Genomic DNA, 25,219 nt, shown 5'->3' with positions numbered 1-25,219 from the left:
ATAACTGGACCAGGGAGGACAAAACAAAAGGAAAGCAATATCCAAAATACGGCCCAGTAATCAAATAAATGTAAGTCCATGTAAATGCACCTGCCGCTTTGCTTGAACTCTTGAAAACGCGCACCAGAAGAAGCACCCACAATTTTTTTGCAGATACCGTACTTTTGAAAGACAATTCTGAAATCACTAGCATACCCTTTAAATAGGGACTGGTCTATCAAGTCGAGGTGGTGGTGGATGTCTGCAGAAGATAGCATAAACAAAACAAATAAACCAGATAATCAAATGTTAGTACCAATATATATTAATTTAAGTAGAATTGCAAGTAAACAAATAGTTTGAATGGTATTATAAATGCTTGGTGGATTTTTGTATGTTTTAATACGCTGCGTAAGTAGCAGAACACCCCTCCATGCGCAGAGGTGGTAGCACCACCCCATCTGTTCAGCTCTTGTGAAATTCTGATTGAAACAGATTGTAACTTGCGAGCTAGCACTCTCCGGACCGGGTTGTAATGGGAACTGACTGGATGGAACATCAACAGCAACTTTTGTAGTTCATTTGAAGGAAGTTTCAGTTAAGGAGGTTTTACACAAACCTTGAGGAAATTATTTCTAATGTGAGAAACAAAGTTATACAGTTTTCGGTTCGAAAATGTCCCAGGGATGTACAATTTATGTGGAAGAGATCCAGTCTTGGTGGGAAGTCCCCGCCATAGCCCACTTCTGTTCGCTGTTCAGGACTGCATTCAACCTACCAGATTTTGAAATTGAGGTAAAGAAGTTCTGGAAAAAACATTTAGAATTTTGGGAGACATTTTATTTTTCTATTTTTGACTGCTGTATTACAATTTCCTTAATTTTTGCCTCGTAGAGTGCGTTTGTAGGGTAGTTGAAAAGTACCAACAGTTAACGTTAGCTATAGCTCATCTTACTATTCAGAACTTCTCTGTTTACCTACTGTAGCTAGCCAAGTTAGCTAACGTTACTAACTAGCTAGTTAGCAAGTGCCTACAGTAGCTAGCTAAGTCAGAATGTTAGAAAACTCGTTATTCAGTCCCAGTTGAAATAAACGTGAACGTTTTATTTCATGGTATGTATGCTGTTACTTTGTATAACAAGCCATGTAACGTCAGCTACACCAATGGTTGTGTTGTATTTTGATAACAACATTAACTAGCTAACGTTTAGTTCTTGCCAGCCGAAACAACCATGTGGTGGGATCCATTTGTTATCATTTGGTCAAATCGAACGTTTCGCTCGTGTTTATAGCCATCCATAGTAAATCGCACGTCTTTGTCCAAATGTTAACCAAGTTATAGATTCAAACAAATGTAAATTATATCGCCGTGAAATAGCTTGAAGTTATAGCTATTTGTAATGTGTCATTTATTAAGACGAAAGCCATAACTATTCTCTTTAGCGAATACTCTCAACGCAATAAATCACATGCAAGTGAATAAAGGGTACTGTTACTTGCAGGTTGTATCTTACTCGCTTTTGATCCACTGTTGCCATGTTTTTATCAAATAGTCAAGTTCATGACGAGAGTTTCGAGTTTATTGTCTAGCAAGCCATCTGGCTTGGGTAGCATTTGACATTCTGCCCTTGTTTTTATTATCTCATGTTTTAACGTTAGAATGATGAAACAGTCGTTCAAAATTCTTGTTTTCTATGAAGCAAACAGAAATGCATGTCGAGCGTCAGGGTACATTAGTCGGTCATTTCGCGCGTTACTTTATTTACTATGTGGGAATAATTTTACGTATTGCACTTCGGTTACATAATTCAACTTTATCATAGGTTTCAAGCAATTCCAACAGTGGTTTCGTTTGTCGTTTGCTGCTCCATAATGATCACTGCTTGGCTGATTTTTAGTATGCAATAATGGAGATTGTTTGATCCATCGAAAAATGATGGGACTTGAAGAAAATGTGTAAGGTCAACAGCCCCCATTACCCATCCACCCCCACCCCTCTCGGGAGTGAAAATCACACGCAGGCATCGCTTTGTTATTGGATGAGGGATAGGGTGGGAAGCATCACCTCTAGTTTGTAGGAAAGTTGATATATCCAGTTAAAACTGTTAACAGATAATATATGAATGCATGTGAATATTCAACACAATACTGCAGCAATCGGCGAGTGATATCATGATACAAACGCCCCGATTCTGTAGAACTCCGTTTTTCACAATTTGGTTTTACGCGGTGCGCGTCTTGCAGCCACTGTGAGCGATTGACTATATATCTTTAACCGCATCACTAGGCACAGATCACTTGTGCTGCCTTGCCTGCATCCAATGTAGCTGATTTCGAGGAACATCTTATTTGATGGATCGTGTAGTCATTGACGCATAATCAATAACTACATCTATGATGGTGAGGTTTTGATAGCAGATTTGTCCTGCGCAAATGCGCACCATAAACCGAGCCACCGATGTGTGACACTTTAATTTATAGATTTGAAGTCTTAGTCAGGCACTCTTTGTTGTCCAAGGTCACACGTCTATTGTGCTCTGGGCAGTAAAGTTAAGAGTAGAACCTATATTTCTGAATTAATGTCAAAGCCCTTCATTTTATTGATATAGCCAATTCAATCTACATACCACTTAAAGTGGTGAAAATCTTTTTATCTCCATTTCAGAAATACTTCTGGGATTATGTAAAGGGGGAGTGTTCATACTCTAATCTGTTTTTGTCACTCTTAATTGCTGAAAGACAACAAGGTAGAGGTACAGATTGTATTGTGCTGTCTTTGAAACATTCATTTAGTTGATAACACTATATGGTGCATTTGCTTAACATGTGGAAGGAAAGTTATTCTCAGAATGTGCTTAACGTTGTAATGAATAAATGTGCCTTCTCACACTGCTACGGTGTGCAATAATTCCCTGGTAACGCACAGTCTTTTGTGTGTTAATGCTCACTTAACCACTTTGCTTTCAGTATAGACCCAGTTGGTATTAGAATGCAGCCCGGTCTGCCTGTGGGGAAAACAACCTGTGGTTACCCTATTGGTTTACAGCAAAAACTACATTTAAGTCTAAAGATTACTTTTCAACATTCCCTGCTCCTGAGCGTTCTCAGTACTTAGAAAAACTGAATATTGTAGGGCTTCTCTTATGCCCCTTTTCACAAAGGTGCTAGCACACATGTGAGTGATTGCTAGCTAGCCAAGACCATCAACACAAACAAACTGACTATACAGATACAAATAGTGAGTGGAGTTTAGTATAGTCTGTTTTATAATAAGTTAAATGTCTCACCTGTGATAATGTTTTCCACACACATGTAGCCTACTTGGACACTGAGTCCCCACATTTCCCACTCTTCCATGCCGAGTAGCCTGAAGACACAGGGCTCTTCTCACAGGCTCTATGTCCCTACATGGGAGCATTGCAAACCATAGGTCGGGGTATTTGACCTGCTTACATGTACATTGAACAACACTGCAGCTTTTCAGCATGTTTTGTTATTTCTGTATAACTAAAAGCTCTTTTACAATGGGAAATGTTTGTTTCTCCCTAAATTGTGGTTGAGGGCAATTCCTTATTACGTGAATATCTCTTGTTTAGCTGTCTATAAAGAATGAAGCTTTCTGTGACATAGTAATGCAATGACAGATTTAGGGTGTGTTTGTAAATTTGCTCTGGCTATCTACTCCGATTTCAGAGCAGAGTAGTGACAGTGCGCTGAATAACTGATGAATTAACGAATGCTCAACACCTGTTGAATATGGCCGGTGTTAGTAAAAGTCATCCAAAAAAGTAATAAAATTGGTGCCTGCAGCACAGTTACATGCTGACCAAACCGCTCACGTTGCAAAATAAACGTACACATGTTATTCAATCATTGCACCCACACTGCTCGCGTGCGCCAACGAGTGTCTGCGGTGCCAGGCGCAAAAATAAAAGTCCGTTCTCTTTGTGATGCTGAACGCGATGCAAGTCCTGCCTCTCCCATCTCCTCATTTGGTTTATAGAAGCAGATACCCATGTGCCATCTCTTTATTGGTTATCACCACGTGGGTGATTGAAAGATGAACTGTGGTCGGCCAGTTGTGGTAATACACCTTATTATGAAAGTTCAATGCCAATCGCCGTAGAAAGGGCCTGGAAGGAGGAGAGATGACTAGAAACGATTCGGTTGACCGTTTTATGTGTGGATTAATTGTCGAAGTAGAGGACCTTGTGCATTTCAGGTAAAATAACAACTCAATGTTTATATCCCAGGACAAATTAGCCAGCAACAGCAAGCTAACTAAATAGGACAAATTGGCTAGCAACTGTAAGCTAGCTAGCTAAATTGCCATAAATGTGTAATGCTTTTTCGACCTGTCACAAAATTAACATAATTGGTTCGGCGTTTGTTTTGATATTTCAACCTGCGTGTCGGTTGGTGTGGGGGGGACAAAATCAATTTGCGCACGATGGCGTCCGGTTTGGCATGGTGTTAATCAACAACGCTCTGGATAACAACCCAACCAGCTCTGCTAGGGTGAGTAAAATGATCAGTGAGGTGTTCTGTCATTTGTGTGTGGAAGTAGCTAGCTAGGCTACGTTAGCCAGTTAGAACGGCAGTCAAGCACTCAAGCTGAAGTCAGAACTCTCGGAAACAACCCTACTCCTCAGCCAGAGCATCCAGTGTGCGCTCTGAAAGGGAAATGCTCTGAATTTATGTAAGGACAATCTGACAACGCTCTGAATTTACGGCTCTCTGGCACTCCATAGTGAATTTCCAAACGTGCCCTGAGACTCCCTGACGTATCTAAAAGTTTGTTCTGAAGTGTCTGTCCTATATCCAATGACAAAGGGAAACCTGTTTTTGCTTTGTCATTATGGGGTATTGTGTGTTTGTTAATTAGAAATGTTTTATTTAACCAATTTTAGAAAATGGCCGTAATGTAACAAAATATTAAAATTCAAGGGGTCTGAATACTTTCCAAATGCCCTGTATATAGCTATAGCCAACGTGATATCACTCTCAACCAATCTAATATATTCATTGCATAACATGGCATGTGTTTAGGGGCTCTGACATCAGTCATTTGGACATTATAATTGCAACTTGTCTGAAAGCCTTACACAGGTAGGCTATTATTTATACACTGGCCCAAACGGAGCTGAGCTGAAAGATTGCCGGTTCTTCTTCTCACTGTTTGAGACAAACTAAGCCCAATCAGTGAATTGTGATCTTATGTGCTACATTAGCTTGCCTATAATGGAACAGAGCTTAGTGGATGGCTCTGTTCCTCATTTGGTTTGTTCTGTTTTTAGCCCTAATGTCTGCTCTTAAATGACAGTGCTGATAAAAGCAGGTGGCTTGCTCAGTAAATAGCGCACAAATCCAGGTTTAAGAGGATCTAGTGTCTTTGATGTGTCCTTGTCTATGAGGTGATCATATGACCAAACCGGCGTAAATGATCAACTGAGATGAGACTAAACCTGTGTCTCACTTGACTGAACGGAGAGCCCAAGCACTTTAGGAGATCACTTCAAGCTCTTCCTGTATTCACCAGCATGTATACATATGTAGCCTAAATCAACTGTTGCCCAGACTAGATCTAATTACAATATTTTAATTGAAGGGTGAGTTTTAGCCTTTAGGCCCACTTCTGGGATGTGAGTTTTAGTTTATAATGCTCAGTATATCTGCGACGCCTTGAGGATATGTGGCCACACAGCTAGGATGTTCAAACTATGTTTGGATGGACTCCACGGTTCAGAGTAGGTTTGAGAGAGCCCCCTCATTGGTGGTGTGGCGAGAGGGGTTCCTCTGAGGGATATCTCCTGGGGCTCAGTGAACACTCTGGGGCTCTGTGTTAAGGCAGGGGGGGACACTCTCTATTTTTCTTGACTCTGCATATCATGAGATACCATGGAGGCAAGCAGGCCTACAGTAACATGGTAGTCTTGACGAGTCCAGTCCACCATTGTCTCTGTCTTGAAGAGTAGTCCAACCGAAATGTTCCTTGTCTTAAATGTTTCTGGTTAAAACATCTATTTTTGGGTTTGTTTAATTACGGCCAGTGAATAAAATGCTATTTCTTACCAAATCCTAGAACGTGAACAACATTCTTTACATAGATGCAACCAGGCTGTTTCTTTGAACTCCACCACCACAGATCTTAGAAGATACTCATTTCCTGTGTTCGTACTGTCTGTGTCTTAGTGCTACACAGAGCTAAGTGCCACCATCTGAGCATTGAGGTTGGCTTAGTTAAAGGAAAGCTTCATCTATTTTGAATATTTTCATTTTTGTGCATCTCTGAGCGATGTTCTATTGATCCTCGGGATTGTTTCATGTCTTCATGTGTATCTGAGCTATTGCCATTCAAGCAAGTATAAATACAGCCGGTCTGACTTTTGCATCTTTCCTTTTTAAAGAGTTGATGTGGAGGGAGGCAGGAAGTGGCTGTCATTCCCCTGACAGAATGGTCCGTCCTTCCTCTGGTATCGAGTGCTGGGTGATTTGAGTCAAACTTAGGTCAACATTTCATAAGTCTGTCTGTCCAACATTTTGGACAAAGCAACGCATGTCTCAGGGAGGCTGGTGTTCAGTCTTCCACATTCTCTAACACTGGATGCACAGGTTGGTCAACATTGTGGCCACTGAGCACTTCAACCAACTGTCCCTGACACATTCATTGGCTCTTGTTAATCTTCTGTTCTGGTTTTGTCCTCTAATGTCAGAATTGGCAGTTGGGAGGAAAGCAGGGGTAAACGCAAGTCTAAAATGCTTCGTATTGTAATTTGTGCTTGGCATCAGACTCATTTTGCGCATCAGTTGCAGTTCTTCATTCGGATGAGAATTCACAAATGGGCATTCAATCGGCAGACAGTGCTCTGACTGTGTAGCTACTTTTCTTCAGCAATTTTTTTTTTCTTTTTTTCTCCGTGTAGCCTACTTTTTAATAGGTAAAATGCAAGATTTACTTCACGCAAAACATTAGGAAATGTAGCTGGCTACGTTCTGTCTATGATAAACAATATGATGGCTATGCTCATTTACTTCTCTGAGAATTAAGCTATTTTCTGCCGAAATGTGTTGCACTTATGTATTATCTGTGGAGGAAAACTATATTTGCACGTCGATCTCTTGATGGTCTGTGTTTTTAAAAATGCATATTTCTGAACTAGCCCTTAAGAAGCCCATTACTCATGTGTGGAGAGAGTATAAAGAACAGTTTTAGGCCTATTTTCTTACCTGTCATCTCTGCAGAGGAAGTTATCAACATGCTAGAGAGGCAAACGTGTAAGGATTGACTTAAAGAATGTATCTAATGCCTTTTTCCCACAAGGTAGGGAGGGGCCTTAGCTCTACATGGGTCAAATAGCTTGTCTCTTGGTCATAAAGCTCAGGATGGAGGGAATGGCTCAGTGGGAGGAATGCACTGTGGATTTTTTTACCAGGAGCCCTTTTATGAATGTCACAGAGCAGAACTTTTGTACCTTGTGAAATCGCTACCAACTGGACATTAACAAATCCAGTGGGAAGGTGGTGTTGTCGAGCGGCTCTTCTTTTCCGGACTGTGGTTCCGGTGGGTGATGATGGAGATTTTTCTTGGCAGGGTCACAAAACGGCCCCTTACACTTTGTTCCCTTGTTACACTTCACTGTCGCTCCCAGTCTCCCCTGGCCAAAGGGAGAGGGGCTCTGCAGGAAGAGGCCTCGGCCAACCTGGCCGTCCCCCTGTTTCTTTGTCTCCGTGGAGGCACGCTTGATTTCCTGGCAGTGTGGCTGTGAAATGAGCCCTGAAATCTCAGAGCCTACGAGTGCTCCGAGCCTCCCCTGGATCCTCCAGAATGTGCCTTCCAGCACTGCCAGCCAGAGCCTATCCTTCTACTGGAGAAATGTACATATCGGGATATTGTTTTTGACAATATATCATTCAGAAAATATCAACCTATTTTTGTGCTAGTTTGCTGTCCCTGGACCAAAACTCCAGTATTTTTCATTCCTAGCTTGTTCTCTATCTTTTTAACTAGGGAGCCAATTTTATTTATAGTGCTTTTGTTTCTATAAATGATCAACTTTTTCACGTGGCTCTCTTCTCCCTCTACAGCAGACATGAACTCAGCAAAAAAAAGAAACGTCCTCTCACTATCAACTGCGTTTATTTTCAGCAAACATAACGTGTAAATATTTGTGTGAACATAAGATTCAACAACTGAGACAAACTGAACAAGTTCCACAGATGTGTGACTAACAAATGGAATAATGTGTCCCTGAACAACTGGGGTGTCAAAATCAAAAGTAACAGTCAAAATCTGGTGTGGCCACCAGCTGCATTAGGTACTGCAGTGCATCTCCTCCTCATGGACTGCACCAGATTTGCCAGTTCTTGCTGTGAGATGTTACCCCACTCTTCCACCAAGGCACCTGCAATTGCCTGGATATTTCTGGGGGGGAATGGCCCTAGCCCTCACCCTCCGATCCAACAGGTCCCAGACGTGCTCAATGGGATTGAGATCCGGGCTCTTCGCTGGCCATGGCAGAACACTGACATTCCTGTCTTGCAGGAAATCACACAGGGAACGAGCAGTATGGCTGGTGGCATTGTCATGCTGAAGGGTCATGTCAGTAGGAGCCTGCAGGAAGGGGACCACATGAGGGAGGAGGATGTCTTCCCCGTAAGGCACAGCGGTGAAATTGCCTGTAATGACCACAAGCTCAGTCCGATGATGCTGTGACACACCGTCCCAGACCATGACGGACCCTCCACCTCCAAATCGATCACGCTCCAGAGTACAGGCCTCGGTGTAACGCTCATTCCTTCGACGATAAACGCGAATCCGAACATCACCCCTGGTGAGACAAAACCGCAACTCGTCAGTGAAGAGCACTTTTTGCCAGTCCTGTCTGGTCCAGCGATGGTGGGTTTGTGCCCATAGGCGACGTTGATGTCTGGTGAGGACCTGCCTTACAACAGGCTTACAAGCACTCAGTCCAACCTCTCTCAGCCTATTGCGGACCGTCTGAGCACTGATGGAGGGATTGTGCGTTCCTGGTGTAACTTGGGCAGTTGTTGCCATCCTGTACCTGTCCCGCAGGTGTGATGTTCGGATGTATCGATCCTGTGCAGGTGTTGTTACATGTGGTCTGCCACTGCGAGGACGATCAGGTGTCCGCCCTGTCTCCCTGTAGCGCTGTCTTAGGTGTCTCATAGTACGGACATGGCAATTTATTGCCCTGGCCACATCTGCAGTCCTCATGCCTCCTTGCAGCATGCCTAAGGCACGTTCAGGCAGATGAGCAGGGACCCTGGGCATCTTTCTTTTTGTGTTTTTCAGAGTCAGTAGAAAGGCCTCTCTAGTGGCCTAAGTTTTCATAACTGTGACCTTAATTGCCTACCGTCTGTAAGCTGTTAGTGTCTTAACGACCGTTCCACAGGTGCATGTTCATTTAATTGTTTATGGTTCATTGAACTAGCATGGGAAACAGTGTTTTAAACCCTTTACAATGAACATTTGAATATATTTGGATTTTTACAAATTTTCTTTGAAAGACAGGGTCCTGAAGAAGGGACGTTTCTTTTTTTTGCTGAGTTTATATGGTGTGCAATATGTTTAACATCAAGTCGCAATGATCACAGTATCGAAATGAATTGTGAGAATCGCAATACATATTGTATCGTCACCTAAGTATCATGATAATATCGTATTGTGAGTTTCCTGGCAATTCCCAGCCCTATTGGAGATGTTTGTCACTGTGCTGGTATTTGGTTCAGTGTGTCTGATTCCATACATCTTCATCAGCTGTCTGACGTTATCTGGAGAGCAGCAGGGAAATTGGCCTCTTTCTGGGGCTGTTTATTAAACTTGAGACAGGCAGAGGGATGAGAGCGAGGTACTAATTTGCTTTGAGGGTGAATCGATTAAGAGCCAGGCTGAAGGCGGACGAGACAGAAATCTGTCTGCTTCAGCTGCTGCTATCTGCACTGACGATCCTGTGAAAGATCAGGGGCCTTCTGCTCTTTCCATTCCTTATGGAGCCAACCTACTGTGGAGAAGAGCCACAGGACCTGACCAGGCAGTTCTTAACAAACTGAAATTATCAAGGAATGTAGGTTTCTAGGTCTTTTCTTTTACCATTTTGGATGTTGTTTATTGGTCTGAAGCCATTGAAAGCATTTCACAACCACTGCATTCTAGTTCCTACTTTTAAACAAACTCCTGCTGCCATTGGGGCTGGAAATTCCCAGGGACCTCACGATACGGTATTATCACGATACTTAGATTCCGTTACGATATGTATTGCGACTCAAGATTTTGAATTGCGATTTGATAACTGCGATTGGAGCATCAAAACATTTCTCACTGTGTGTGTGTGTGTGTATGTATGTGTGTATGTATGATTTCCACCAACTGCACACAGTGGGTAAATAAGCACTTTAGTGATATCACTCACTATTTGATATTAAACTCTGCTTAATTAGGTCTTTGATCTTTGTGAAATACCTCAGAACAGCCACATCAAAAGTGATTTGTGTTTTGTATAGAGAAAGAGAATCCTCATCCACCCTACTAGTGAGGCTTCAGAGTGCAGAAAGTCCAATGTATTTTACCAAGACACACATGGTTATTCATGTTCTGAATCATTCAGTGGCTCTTTAACATTTCATTAACAGTATATCCAGAAAGTTCGATTTTGTAACCTAGTACATCCGATAATAAGCACCGAGCTCTGACAGAGTGGTGCAGCTTTCTTGCCACAACTTTGGAGGATTTTACATATGGCGGTGGTCATGTACAAGGTTGTTGCAACGGAAAAGTGAGCCTGTCAGGTAGCCTTCGTTCTCGCACAGCATCCAGCCTAGCTGATGTGACATGAAGCATGAAAATGCTAATATACAGTGCTTTCGGAAAGTATTCAGAGCCCTTAGCTTTTTCCACATTTTGTTACGTTACAGCCTTATTCTAAAATGGATGAAATCATTGTTTTCCTTCATCAATCTACACACAATACCACATAATGACAAAGCAAAAACAGGTTTTTAGAATTTTTTGCAAATATATAAAAAGAAACACCTTATGTACATAAGTATTTAGACTCTTTGCTATGAGACTCAAAATTAAAAAAAAAAATCCTCAGCAATCTACACACAATACCCCATAATGGTAAAGCGAAAGCAGGTTTATAGACATTTTTGCTAATTTATTCAAAATAAAAAACATACCTTGTTTACATAGGTATTCAGACCCTTTGCTATGAGACTTGAAATTGAGCTCAGGTGCATCCTGTTTCCATTGCTCATCCTTGAGATGTTTCTACAACTTCATGGGAGACCACCTGTGGTAAATTCAATTGATTAGACATGATTTGGAAAGGGGCACACCTGTCTATATTAAAAGGTCCCACAGTTGACAGTGCATGTCATGGCATAAACCAAGCCATAAAGTCAAAGGAATTGTCCGTAGAGCTCCGAGACAGGATTGTGTCGAGGCACAGATCTGGAGAAGGGTACCACAACATTTCTGCAGCATTGAAGGTCCCCAAGAACAAAGTGGACGCCATCATTCTTAAATGGAAGAAGTTTGGAACCACCAAGACTCTTACTAGAGCTGGCTGCCCGGCCAAACTGAGCAATCGGGGGAGGTGACCAAGAACCTGATGGTCACTCTGACAGCTCCAGAGTTCCTCTGTGGAGATGAGAGAAACTTCCAGACGGACAACCATCTCTGCAGCACTCCACCAATCAGGCCTTTATGGTAGAGTGGCCAGACGGAAGCCACTCCTCAGTAAAAGCCAAGACCGCTTGCTTGGAGTTTGCCAAAAGGCACATAATGGACTCGGGCCATAAGAAACAAGATTCTGGTCCTTACCCTGTAAGCAGTCAGTGACAATCTTCTCTGAACAGGAAAAAAAAAAAGAAGTAAATTCTCTGGGATTACATTATTTACGATGAAGAAACGACTCTGAGCCGCAGCTCCATACTACTTGTCAGACAGAGAGCTGATACTATACACAGTGTGCAAAACATTAACAACACCTTCCTAATATTGAGTTGCCCAGAACAGCCTCAATTTGTCAGGGCATGGACTCTACAAGGTGTCAAGCTTTCCACAGGGATGCCGGCACATGTTGACTCCAATGATTCCCACAGTTGTCAAAGTTTGGTCCAAATTGAATGTTAGGTACTATATTTGAGTATTATATGAATCCTATCAATTTAAATGTTTTTTTATTTTTTTATTAGGTGGAATCATTAGCTTCATTTCTCAAATTATATTTCAACAAAATGATGCATGAATGTTAATCTGATTCTAACAAACTATTTTTAGAACAATCTGATGGTAGATGTCAATCCTTTTTTTATTCTACTTTTTGAGGTGGACTGACCCTACTAAGTTGAGTAAATTTTTTTTCTATTATTGTTGATTTTATGTTTTAATGTCTGGATTTCGTCCGCATTCTCCGCACCACAGGTTTTTATAGGGCCCATGTCTCCCCACCCAACTTGGGCTGGGCTGTTTAGTGTGCCTGCGCTAAATAGCCTTTTATTCATCCAGCCACCAGAGCGGAGCGGCTCCAGCCCTGGCATCACCATGACTAAACCCCAGATGGTGGCTCTTTCTTTGCCTTCCCTCTGGAGGGTGGAGGTGCTGCTGACTGGGTGCTGCTGCAGCCTGTCTTGACTGGGTGGGGGCTTCTATTCTTCCTAGGCCTGCGCCTGATTGGAAAGGAAGATTTAGTCCTATTAGAGCGGGGAGCTGAGTGAGCAAGGCCTCTTGTCTAAAAGCAAATGGATTAGAGTGAAAGATCTATAGAGTTTGTGACGTCCCCCAAGTTTAGACAGTGCCCTCTGGTATCCGCTGATTTGCAGTGTGTGGATTATAAATCAGAGATAACAGTCACTTAAAGCGTGCTGCTGGAGTCTGGGTTGAATTAAGGGCTTTGATGTGAGGGTGGGGGTGGAGCTCCTGGGGTTTTTGGGAGGAAGTGAGTGTTGGTTGTGGGATCTGCGCTATCAATAAGGAATGGGTCAGCTGGCCATGTTGCAGCCAGCGTAACGCTGCATCTTGAAAAAGATCAGCGGTCATAGCTTTACCTTTTTTTAATCCTGGCCTGCTCAGCTCTCTTGTCAGCCACACAACAATAATGAGCATTTCATCATCCCAGTGTTTTATCCTACCGTCTCAGCTGAATCCACCCAGAGTTCTATCATACCTCTGCGCTTCACACCACCCAGCCTCCCAACACATCCCACTCCGACTTCCGACTCATCCTCTGAATGTGCCACACCTGCAACCCTCACACGGCTATGTTGGGTAACTCAAAGCGCAATCCTTTTCACACCCTGCTGTAATCCCTCAAGGATATGGATCCTTCATTAATACACAGGCACTCATACACACATTCTTAGTCCTTCAGAGTGCATGTCTCTCTAACAACCATGCCCAGGCATATTGTAAGAGCCAGCTCCCCTCCCCCAGCTGTGATTGACAAGTGAGAGGAGCAGTACATGCATGAGATGATTTCACATCAGGAGATGGGGGGTGAGGGTCACGTACACTGGGGTTTGTTTCAACCAGCTCCATTGTTTCTGCTCCCCATGGCTCCCTCTCTCTGTCTCCAGTCTGGGGCAGCCTCTACCCTCACTGCTCTGCTCTGTCAAGGGCTCCTCTTGTTGGCTTGTAGAGAAGATCGGACATAGTAGAAGGTACGTTACGTATGAGCTTCTCCGAATCAGGTCTTGTCTAGGGGATTCCTTGAAATCCAGCAACAACTAAGCCTAACTAATATGTATTTAGTGTGCCTGGCAGCTGTGTGTTTGCGTGCCACGCTCAATACAGTGTGATGCAAGATCACACATTGAGCAGGTACGAGCGGGGTGGGAAATCTTTCGGACAGGAGTGCAGTGCTGTTCCTCCCTCAAGACAACAGGAGGAGGGGAGAGTGTGTGTGTTGGTTGGGGTGAGTGCATTAACCAGCGGGAGTGTCCCCACCGCCTCAGACTGGGAGAGGGGGTTTGCTGTTTGTGTGTGTGGAAGGCGTAGATTGGGGAAGACGTGTGGGACTAGGGCTAAGGGAGGAGGGTGTAAGGTGGTATAGATGGGTACAGGCTTGATTGCTTGAGTCTATAGTCAGAATGGCCTTAAACAAAGTGTTCTAAATGGTTCTGTCAAGCATGCGTTCCTCTGTGATTTGTTTTAAGTCAGTGTTTCCTTGTCTTTAGTAGGCTACATGATGTTCCCTGTAAGTTATGCTGTACTTTAGTGTTTTTAGTTTCACCTGTTGCTCCTCCCTAGTTCCTGTCTCACTTCACTGTTCCGTTGTCTCACTTGTTGCCGTTTCCCCTGTCTCACTGCTGCTGTTCTCATGTTGCTGCACTTCTAGTCCTACCTCTGTTCTCCCATCTGCCTCGTGTTGTTTTCTCTGGCCCAATGCTCCTGCCCTCCTGCCTCCTCCAACCACATTGGTCAGAAAGTTATTTGTATTTTTTATTTTATTTTTCCTCTGTATGGCCAGAAGGGTAAATGTTAATGGCACCTGTGTGTGTTGGTATACAATGTGGGAAATGAGACCATAGGTGGTTGGCGTAAAGCAGGAAACTCTAGTTCTGGGGGGGGGGGGGGAGAGAATAACGTGTTTACCCGTGTGGTTGTGTCGGAATGAGCCTTCTGGTGCTGGCCTCCCATCTCCTGTGCTTAATGATCCACACCCAGGGGGCTCTGCTGTCTGCACGGCAGTGAGCACAGCCCAGGAAAGATGTGCCCAGCCACCTGTCACAACTGGCCCTGACATTGACTGCAATGAAAATCAGCCGGAGCCCCTACTTGATCGATGGGAATCAGCAATTTGCTAAGTGTGTATGCCTCTGGTTTATCCATGGTCATTTCTGTGTAAAAGGACCCATGAGCACCAACGTGAAGTTTTTAGGAGTGTGTCAAATAAAAGATAAGAGACTATATTTTTAAGAAATGAAGGCATATCCATTTTTCAACAATTTTCCATCCTACAAATTTGGAATAAGTAAAGGCTTTGATTTCTGGTCAAGCAGCTGGAAAAGGGGTCTTAGACAACATCTACCAGAAAGTCTCTAAAAAGGTATTAAAAATGCATAAATACCCCTGTCAACTAATATTAACACTTGTGGTTTTGGATAAATGTTTCTGCCTTCTGTAAGTTTAAGAAATGTTGCCTCTTTATGTAATATTGTAATTTCTCAACCTCATGAGGGAGCATAATGAAAGTTCGTAGGTCTACCTTTAGTTGTTACTTCTATCAGTTCGTTAGTGTTTTTACTGATATCAATCTTTATGAATTATAAAGTGATTAAAACACAATTCCGTTGCCAAATGGATAACGGAATTTCCGAAAAATCTATAATGGAATTTCTGCAATCGAGTTGGCCACAATGGGAATTCATAGTAGTTACAAACCACAGTTGGCTTCACAAGTTTTGACAGTACATCACAGTAAAGAAAAGTAGAATAGAGTACACTATAATGAACTCTACTTTACTGTACTGAAACTTGTGAAACACATGTCTATGATTGGTTCAGAATTGGTTGGGACCAACAAATGTGGTCTTATTTGGGGGCAGAGCGCATTAAAATAATAGCCAGTGTGTAGAATAATACCCATTTTAAGTGGAAAAATCTGAGTCCAGTATCGTGGAATTGCCCCTATGTGTTATATGGTAAAGTAGAAGAGAATTCACATGTAAACAGTTTTATGTCCAGTCATTGTTTTCAGGGGCCAAATGGAGACCATAACCAGGTAGCACACAGGGCATACTGTTTTAAATGTGACAACATTGCTCCGGGGCTTCACAGCTTGCTGCAGTAAGTGCGAGATGGGCGGACCCATCACTAGTTCCAATGAACTCATTATGCATCCAGATAGGTGGTATGCAGGCAAGGCATCCATCTTATTTATCTATCTTCTCAAGGTCAGGTATGCAACTGACTTCTCTCGATGCTCTCCAGAATGAATGCATGGCACATCCTGAGGATGTGAGGGCGTCTTCCTGTGTTGTTATGGTGTGTGCTTTGCTGCGTGTCGTGTGGGAGGGGAGGGTTGAGTGTTGTCAGTTGATGGTTCCTGGAGGAGAGTGGGGGGAGGTAAGTGAGAAGATAAGAGCCTTCACACAACGCAGATAGGCCTCCCCTCCCCCAACCCCCTCGTCTAACTGCCTGCTTGAACTCCTCCTGGAGCTGTAAACGGCACTGGCATGGAAAGCGTCTGGTGTGAGGCTCTTCAGAGAGAGGCCAGCCTTGATACCTCAGCCTCTCTGGGTCTGCTAGAGCTCTGGGGCTGCCAGATACAGCCCCAGCGGCAGGGTTTATCACGCCAGGCTTTCTCTCCTTCACAGATATGGATTAGGCCACACATTGTCGTTGCGACACGAGCAATGGTTGGGAGAACTGGGTGTGACTTATTTTTTTTATCTTAAAATGCACCTACCATGCTCCTCAGACGTTTCTGTTGCTGAGAGGATCAGGCTTGTGACTGACTGAGCACGTGTCCTGTTTGGTCATATGGCAGATGACCAGCCCCCGGGGGGGGGGGGGGGCTCTCTAAATGGGCAGTGGTCTTTGACCCCGGGCCTCCCTGGCTCTACCTGGGGTATCTGCCTGCCTGTGGAGCGAGGAGCTCTGGGCCCTTTGTGCTCACTTCCAGCCAACCTGCTGTGTTAACCCACCACAGAGGCTCTGTTTACACAATCAGCAAATGTTTGTGAAGCGTGTGGGTGTTTTTTCTCTCTGACCAAGAGGCTTGTGGTGGGGTTAGCCAATCGTTGACAGGAAATATGTCTTGTGTTACATGTTTTGACAGTTCTATGCACCCATGACTGTAAGTCGCTTTGGATCAGGGGTGTCAAATTAATTCCATGGAGGGCCTTGTGTGCTGTTTTTTTTGTTTTTCCTTTCAATTAAGTCCTAGATACCCAGGTGAGGGGAGATCCTTACTAATTAGTGACCTTAATTCATCAATGAAGTACAAGGGAGGAGCGAAAACCGTTAGGTACTCGGCCCTCCGTGGAATGAGTTTGTCACATGTGCTTTGGGTAAAAGTGTCTGCTAAATGGCATATATTATGCTGCTGATTTGCTCATGGCAGAGCCTGGGGTTCCTCTGCTGTGAGTCAGAATGCCGGACGCCAACCTCTGACCTTGTAGTCCAGGTGTGAAGCTGCAAATGACCCCTGAGAAATGGCTGTCCAGGAGGGAAAAAAATCCTATAAAAAAAGAATGCTTTTTAGCCTATTTATTGATGGAAATACATTTGAGTGGTCATACTTATCGGTCTATAGGTTAATTTGTGGGAATGTGCATCTCTCATTTCATGAACGATTCAATACGCATCTAGTAACATGGGCTCCGAAACGATACGTTTTACTTTGAAGCGATTTGGTTTGATTAGGGGAAAGAAGTGATCCAATACGGTTCGATACTATTCGATGCGCTAAAATGTTTTGCGTGGACATTTACATTATATATGTAAAATCTGCTGCTAATGGGAGCTCAAGAGCTGTGCCTCTCTGAGCTGGGATGACTTCTCTAAATTGTGTTTGTGCACCTGAGCTGAGCCATAGGGCAGACTGAGCATCTACCATCCCACATTCATCTTAGGGGTGAGGGCAATTTTGTGCCTTTTTTGCCCCCGTACTTTTTATCTGAAATCACCCACTGATTAACTTGTCATTTTTGCAGATGAAACATGTTTTGAGCTAGTACTATGTCAATATTTATATTTTCTATACAGTTGAAGTCGGAAGTTTACATACACTTAGGTTGGAGTCATTAACTTGTTTTTCAACCACTCTACAGTTTAACAAGAAACTTGTAGTTTTGGCAAGTCTGTTAGGACATCTACTTTGTGCATGACACAAGTACTTTTTCCAACAATTGTTTACAGACAGACTATTTCACTTATAATTCACTATCACAATTCCAGTGGGTCAGAAGTTTACATGCACTAAGTTGACTGTGCCTTTAAACAGCTTGGAAAATTCCAGAAAATGATGTCATGGCTTTAGAAACTTCTGGTAGGCTAATTTACATAATTTTAGTCAATTGGAGGTATACCTGTGGATGTATTTCAAGGCCTACCTTCAAACTCAGTGCTTCTTTGCTTGACATCATGGGGAAAATCAAAAGAAGTCAGCCAAGACCTCAGAAAAGAATTGTAGACCTCCACAGGTGGCAGCATCATGTTGTGGGGGTGCTTTGCTGCAGGGGGGACTGGTGCACTTCACAAAATAGATGGCATCATGAAGGAGGAAAATGATGTGGATATATTGAAGCAGCATCTCAAGACATCAGTCAGGAAGTTAATTTAACCTCTTACATCTAGACGTTCCGCTAGCGGAACACCACTCCAATATCCAATGATAAGGCGTGGTGCGAAATACAAACTCCTCAAATCTGAAAACTTCAATTTTTCAAACATATGACTATTTTACACCATTTTAAAGACAAGACTCTCCTTTATCTAACCACACTGTCCGATTTCAAAAAGGCTTTCCAACGAAAGCAAAACATTAGATTATGTCAGCAGAGTACCCAGCCAGAAATAATCAGACACCCATTTTTCAAGCTAGCATATGTCACAAAAACCAAAACCACAGCTAAATGCAGCACTAACCTTTGATCTTCATCAGATGACACTCCTAGGACATTATGTTATACAATACATGCATGTTTTGTTCAATCAAGTACATATTTATATCAAAAAACAGCTTTTTACATTAGCATGTGACGTTCAGAACTAGCATTCCCACCGAACACTTCCGGTGAATTTACTAAATTACTCACAATAAACGTTCACAAAATGCATAACAATTATTTTAAGAATTATAGATACAGAACTCCTTTATGCAATCGCTATGTGCTTTTCAGCGAAAGCACATTTTGCAATATTCTGAGTAGATAGCTCGCCATCACGGGCTAGCTAATTTGACACCCACCAGGTTTGGTACTCACCAAACTCAGATTTACTGTAAGAAAAATTGGATTACCTTTGCTGTTCTTCGTCAGAATGCACTCCCAGGACTTCTACTTCAACAACAAATGTTGGTTTGGTTCCAGATAATCCATAGTTATATCCAAATGGCGGCGTTTTGTTCGTGCGTTCAAGACACTATTTGAAGGGTGACGCGCGGACGCGTATCGTGACAAAAGATTTCAAAATATTCCATTACCGTACTTCGAAGCATGTCAAACGCTGTTTAAAATCAATCTTTATGCGATTTTTCTCGTAAAAAAGCGATAATATTCTGACCGGGAGATGTCCTTTCCGTTCAAAGACTCTTCACGTGCACGCGCGCACCCGTCTCATTGTTCTCAGATCGACCACTTACCAAATGCGCTACTGTTTTTTAGCCATGGACAGCAGAGTCATCATTCAACGTTCTGGCGCCTTCTGAGAGCCTATGGGAGCGTTAGAAAGTGTCATGTTACAGCAGAGATCCTTTGTTTTGGCTAGAGGTGACAAAGAAGGCCAAGAAATGGTCAGACGGGGTACTTCCTGTACAGAGTCTTCTCAGGTTTTGGCCTGCCATTTGAGTTCTGTTATACTCAGACACCATTCAAACAGTTTTAGAAACTTTGGAGTGTTTTCTATCCACAGCTACTAATTATATGCATATTCTAGTTTCTGGGCAGGAGTAATAACCAGATTAAATCGGGTACGTTTTTTATCCGGCCGTGAAAATACTGCCCCCTATCCATAACAAGTTAAAGCTTGGTCGCAAATGGGTCTTCCAAATGGACAACCTCCATCCTATAAAACATTTGTGGGCAGAACTGAAACTGAAAAAGTGTGTGCGAGCAAACCTGACTCAGTTACACCAGCTCTGTCAGGAGGAATGGGCCTAAATTCATCCAACTTATTGTGGGAAGCTTGTGGAAGGCTACCCAAAATGTTTGACTCAAGTTAAACAATGTAAAGGCAATGTTACCAAATACTAATTGAGTGTATGTGATGAAAGAAATAAAAGCTGAAATAAATAATTCTCTCTCCTATTATTTTGACATTTCACATTCTTAAAATAAAGTGGTGATCCTAACTGACCTAAGACGGAATTTTTACTAGGATTAAATGTCAGGAATTGTGAAACTGAGTTTAAATATATTTGGCTAAGGTGTATGTAAACTGTATTAGCATGGCATTTAGCCAATTTAATGCACCTTTTGGATTTTAACCGGTCTCAAAACAGAATGGTTTGTAATTTTACGGAGAGCTTCTCCTGCTCTCACCTGTGAATAAATGCAAATATGATTGAACAGGGTAATTTCATAAAGGACAGCAATGAAAAATGACCAAATACACTGACTGTTTTCAAAAGCAAAACTACCAAAACAATTTCTTAAGGTGAACAATCCAAAATAAAATCTGAATGATTTGAAAACCCCCAGTGAGCAGTTTGTTGCTTCTGCTCCGGTAGGCTACACGACTCAGATAAAACACTATTTTCTACAGTACATTTGGTAATGATGACCCTGCAAATTACATTGGTTGTCACTCAACTAATAAAGCCCATGATTTGACAGTGCGTAAGCCATTTTTACAAACATCTGAATGAAGCTGTACGAATGGTTTATTAGAACAGGCCTAGGTCTCGCTGGCACAAGCAGCTGTGCCTCCAGCACTGTGTGCTTAGTTATCTAACAGTCGTACGCAGTTACATGCATAAAATGTCTAAGTTACTGAACCGAAGGAGTGGACTCATCAATTCAGTCACAAAATGAGAGGTATTTTCAGGAATGAAACGATGAGTAAAAAACATTAGTGGAACCGGTAATTCATAACATTTCAATCGGTGACCGACGCATGCTTAATTTGGATTGGTTTGGGCTCCCGAGGAATCGTTATCCCTATTAATTTGCATATTTTAGTGGAATTAAATTGGTGCGTGCATCTTCGTTAGTCCTTATGAGTCTTATTTATCACACGTGCACATCATGCAAATACAGAGCCTAGTTTGAGCTGAAAGTCTGGTCAGACGGCGTGAGAGGTGCTGCTACAGCTCCTGTTGCTGCTGGAGTGTAATGTGATTTATTTTATTTTTTTATTTTTTATAAGCCCAATCATAGCGCAACAATTCTAAATGTAATCGCGTGTTAACAGTTTTGATGGACATTATTTTAAAAAGGGTTACTATTTTTATTTCTCAACTGGTAATTGAAGCGCGCTTCCCATTCACCATTCAAGTGCTTAGGCAACGGTAGGCAGGCTTCAGCGCATCACACCACTTTGCAATGTGAGCTGTAAGCATAATGCCTTTTTGAAAAAGTATACTTAATTGTGTGAAACCTTAACGTTTTACTTCATATTATGAGGCGTTTCTTACCTTGCTTCAAAGTAGCCGAGACAAAATCCACTTATTCTAAAAGTGGAGGCAATTATTTAATAAAGACTTCCATAGGCCATTGAAGCCAGTAGCCTATTTCTCTTGTCCTATTGGTTTTCAAATCAACTTTTTGTCGTTGTCCAATTGCCAAGGCCCAATCTTAGTCATATTAGCAACCGAAACTGCTCGCATGTGCAGTGCGCTTTTGACAATTGTGTTTTCTAGGCTTGGGTGGTATACCCTATATCGGGGCATTTGGATACCGTTAACTTTCTTTGCAGTTTTTTATTTTTTTATTATACATGTTTATTTGTAGCTACTTAAGTAAATACCTGCAGTCATCTTGTGCAATACGTTAGGAGATAAAGAAGCTTGTGTTCATTTCACCTGTAACAATTTTTCATTAGGAAACTTACCGGTAGTCCCCAGTGGTGTTTAGTTTTCAAGCACACTACGACGAAAGACCAGAACCTTGTTAGTCACTCACTGTTGTGTTGTGCCGCCAGGTGATCTACACTAGAGGTCGACCGATTATGATATATTTTTTTTTTATATACTTTTTTTTTTTCAACGACGACACCGATTATTGGAGGAGCAAAAAAAGACGGAATTTGTATTTTTTTATAAATATATTTGTAATGATGACAATTACAACAATACTGAATGAACACTTTATTTTTTTTATTTTAACTTGATATAATACATAAAATCTATTTAGTCTCAAATAATGAAACATGTTCAATTTGGTTTGAATAATGCATAAACACAGTGTTGGAGAAGAAAGTAAAAGAGCTTTTTTAAATGACATATTGCAAACGTTTAAGTTCCTTGCTCAGAACATGAGAAGATATGAAAGCTGGGGGCTCAATATACCCAGTTAAGAAGTTGTAGTTATTATAGGAATTATGACGCGTCGACTATTTCTCTCTACCGTTTGTATTTCATATACCTTGGACTATTGGATGTTCTTATAGGCACTTTAGTATTGCCAGCCTAATCTCGGGAGTTGATAGGCTTGAAGTCATAAACAGCGCTGTGCTTCAAGCATTGCTAAGAGCTGCTGGCAAACGCAGTAAAGTGCTGTTTGAATGAATGCTTAAGAGTCTGCTGCTGCCTACCACCGCTCAGTCAGACTGCTCTATCAAATGTCAAGTCATAGACTTAATTATAATCTAATAAACACAGAAATACAAGCCTTTGGTCATTAATATGGTAAAATCCGGAAACTATCATTTCGAAAAACAAAACGTTTATTCTTTCAGTGAAATACGGAACCGTTCCGTCTTTGGTCGAACGGATGGCAACCCTCAAGTCTAAATATTGCTGTTACATTGCACAACCTTCAATGTTATGTCATAATTATGTACAATTCTGGCAAATTAGGAAACAGTTAGGAACGAGCCAGGCGGCCCAAACTGTTGCATATACCCTGACTCTGCGTGCACTGAACGCAAGAGAAGTGACACAATTTCCCTAGTTAATATTGCCTGCTAACATGCATTTTTAATTAAATATGCAGGCTTAAAAAATATATACTTCTGTGTATTGATTTTAAGAAAGGCATTGATGTTTATGGTTAGGTACGTTTGTGCAAAGATTGAGCTTTTGTTAAATCATCACCCGTTTGGGGAAGTTGAAGTAAGCTGTGATTCGATTATAATCAATGCGGTGCCTGTTAATTTATGTGCAACGCAGGACAAGCTAGTTAACTACACATGGTTGATGATATTACTAGGTTAACTAGTGATTATGTGAAGATTTTTTTAAACATTTTTATAAGATAAGTTTAATGCTAGCTAGCAACTTACCTTGGCTCTTTGCAGCCACAAGGTCCTTTTGTCGCTGCACTCGCATAACAGGTGGTCAGCCTGCCACGCAGTTTCCTCGTTGATTGCAATGTAATCGGCGTCCAAAAATGCAGATTACTGATTTGTTATGGTAACTTGAAATCGGCCCTAATTAATCAGCCATGCAGATTTAATCAGTTGCCCTCTAATCTACACCAAACAAAAACATTAACACAACATGTAAAGTGTTGGTCCATGTTTTATGAGACAAAAATGTTCCATAAGCACAAAAAGCTTATTTCCCTCAATTTTGTGCACAAATTTGGTAACATCCCTGTTAGTGAGCATTTCTCCTTTGACAATATAATTCTTCCACGGGACAGGTGTGGCATATCAAGAAGCTGATTAAACAGCATGATCATTATTCTTAATTCCATTCTTTTAGATTTGTGTGTATTGTTGTTAGACACTACTGCACTGTTTGAGCTAGGAACACAAGCATTTTGCTACACCTGCAATATCATCTACTAAATATGTCTATGACCGATTTTTGACAGGTGCACCTTGTGCTGGGGACAATAAAAGGCCACTCCTAAAATGTGCAGTTTTGTCACAGAACACAATGTCACAGATGTCTCAAGTTTTGAGGAAGTGTGCAGTTGGCATGCTGACTGCAGGAATGTCCACCAGAGCTTTTGTCAGAGAATTGAATGTTCATTGCTCTACCATAAGCTGCCTCCAATGTCGTTTTTGGAGAATTTGGCAGTACGTCCAACCGGCTTCACCTCTGCAGACCACTTGTAACCACCAGTGCAGGACCTCCACATCGGGCTTCTTCACCAGCGGGATTGTCTGAGACCAGCCACCCGGACAGCTGATCAAACTGTGGGTTTGCACAACCGAAGAATTTCTGCATAAACTGTCTCAAGGAAGCTCATCTGCGTGCTCATTGTCCTCACCCTGGTCTTGACCTGACTGCAGTTCGACGTTGTAACCAACATCAGTGGACAAATGCTCACATTCGATTGGCACTGGCACACTGGAGAAGTTTGCTCTTCACGGATGAATCTCAGTTTTAACTGTAACGATCAGATTACGTTGTGTGAGTGGGTTTGCTGATGTCAATGTTGTGAATAGTGCCCCATGGTGGGGGTATGGTAAGGGCAGGTATAAGCTACAGACAGCGAACACAATTGTTTTATCGATGGTAAGTTGCACAGAGATACTGTGATGAGATCCTGAGGCCCATTGTTGTGCCATTCATCTCCCACCATTACCTAATGTTTCAGCATGATAATGAATGGCACCATGTCTGTACACAATTCCTGGAAGCTGAAAATGTCTATTCTTCCATGGCCTGCACACTCACCAGACATGTCACCCATTGAGCATGTTTGGGATGCTCTGGATCGACAGTGTTCCAGTTCCCGCCAATATCCAGCAACTTCGCACAACCATTGAAGAGGATTGGGACAACATTCCACAGGCCACAATCAACAGCCTTATCAACTTTATGTGACAGATGTGTTGTGCTGCATGAGGAAAAGGGTGGTCACACCAGATACTGACTGGTTTTCTGATCCACGCCCCTATGTTAATTTTTTTTTTTAAAGTTATCTGTGACCAACATGCATATCGGTGTTCATGTGAAATCCATAGATTAGGGCCTAATGAATTTTCAATTGACTGATTTCCTTATGAATTGTAAAATATTTTAAATTGTTGTTTTATGTTTTTGTTCAGTGTAGTTGCGGTATGGAATTCACAGATAAATGTTTGCCAGCTAGATATCTTATAACTATTAAGTTAACTGTCTAAAATGTGCTAAATGCTCTGGATCAAGAGGCTTTTACTATTTGTTTGTTTTGTGCACGCAGCAAACTGAGAGTAGCATTTGAGTTACTTGTATAACTTTATGAGCTGGGATGTCTACCCTGAAAATGACAATCTGCCCAAGCCTAGTATTTTCCCCGCTAATTGCATTATGGAATGAACATTCACGCGTAGCCGCCTGCCGTGTGCGGGCGTTGCTGTGCAGCTATAATATGAAGAGAATTTTGTAAAAAAAAAATTGCAACATTTTAAGCCAAAGTCACATTTTCTGAGTCAAGATCACTTTCGCAGTCAAAA

General features: G+C 42.1%; 1 protein-coding gene across 1 annotated transcript in view; it reads left to right on the top strand.

Moving 5' to 3' along the window:
- Positions 1 to 488: 488 nt before the first annotated feature.
- The window catches only part of LOC106573190 (chromatin remodeling regulator CECR2), a 70,160-nt gene continuing 45,429 nt past the window's right edge, over positions 489 to 25,219 (top strand). Inside the window, exon 1 of the mRNA XM_014147966.3 lies at positions 489 to 774. Within this exon, the coding sequence (XP_014003441.3) occupies positions 655 to 774 (120 nt within the window). The 5' untranslated portion in view covers positions 489 to 654. The remainder of the gene's footprint in view (positions 775 to 25,219) is intronic.

Source organism: Salmo salar, chromosome 16 (assembly GCF_965601325.2).
Source record: "Salmo salar chromosome 16, fSalSal1, whole genome shotgun sequence".
Lineage (NCBI taxonomy): Eukaryota > Metazoa > Chordata > Actinopteri > Salmoniformes > Salmonidae > Salmo > Salmo salar.
Note: the sequence above shows the minus strand (reverse complement) of the source record. Positions and strands in the feature narration are given on the sequence as shown.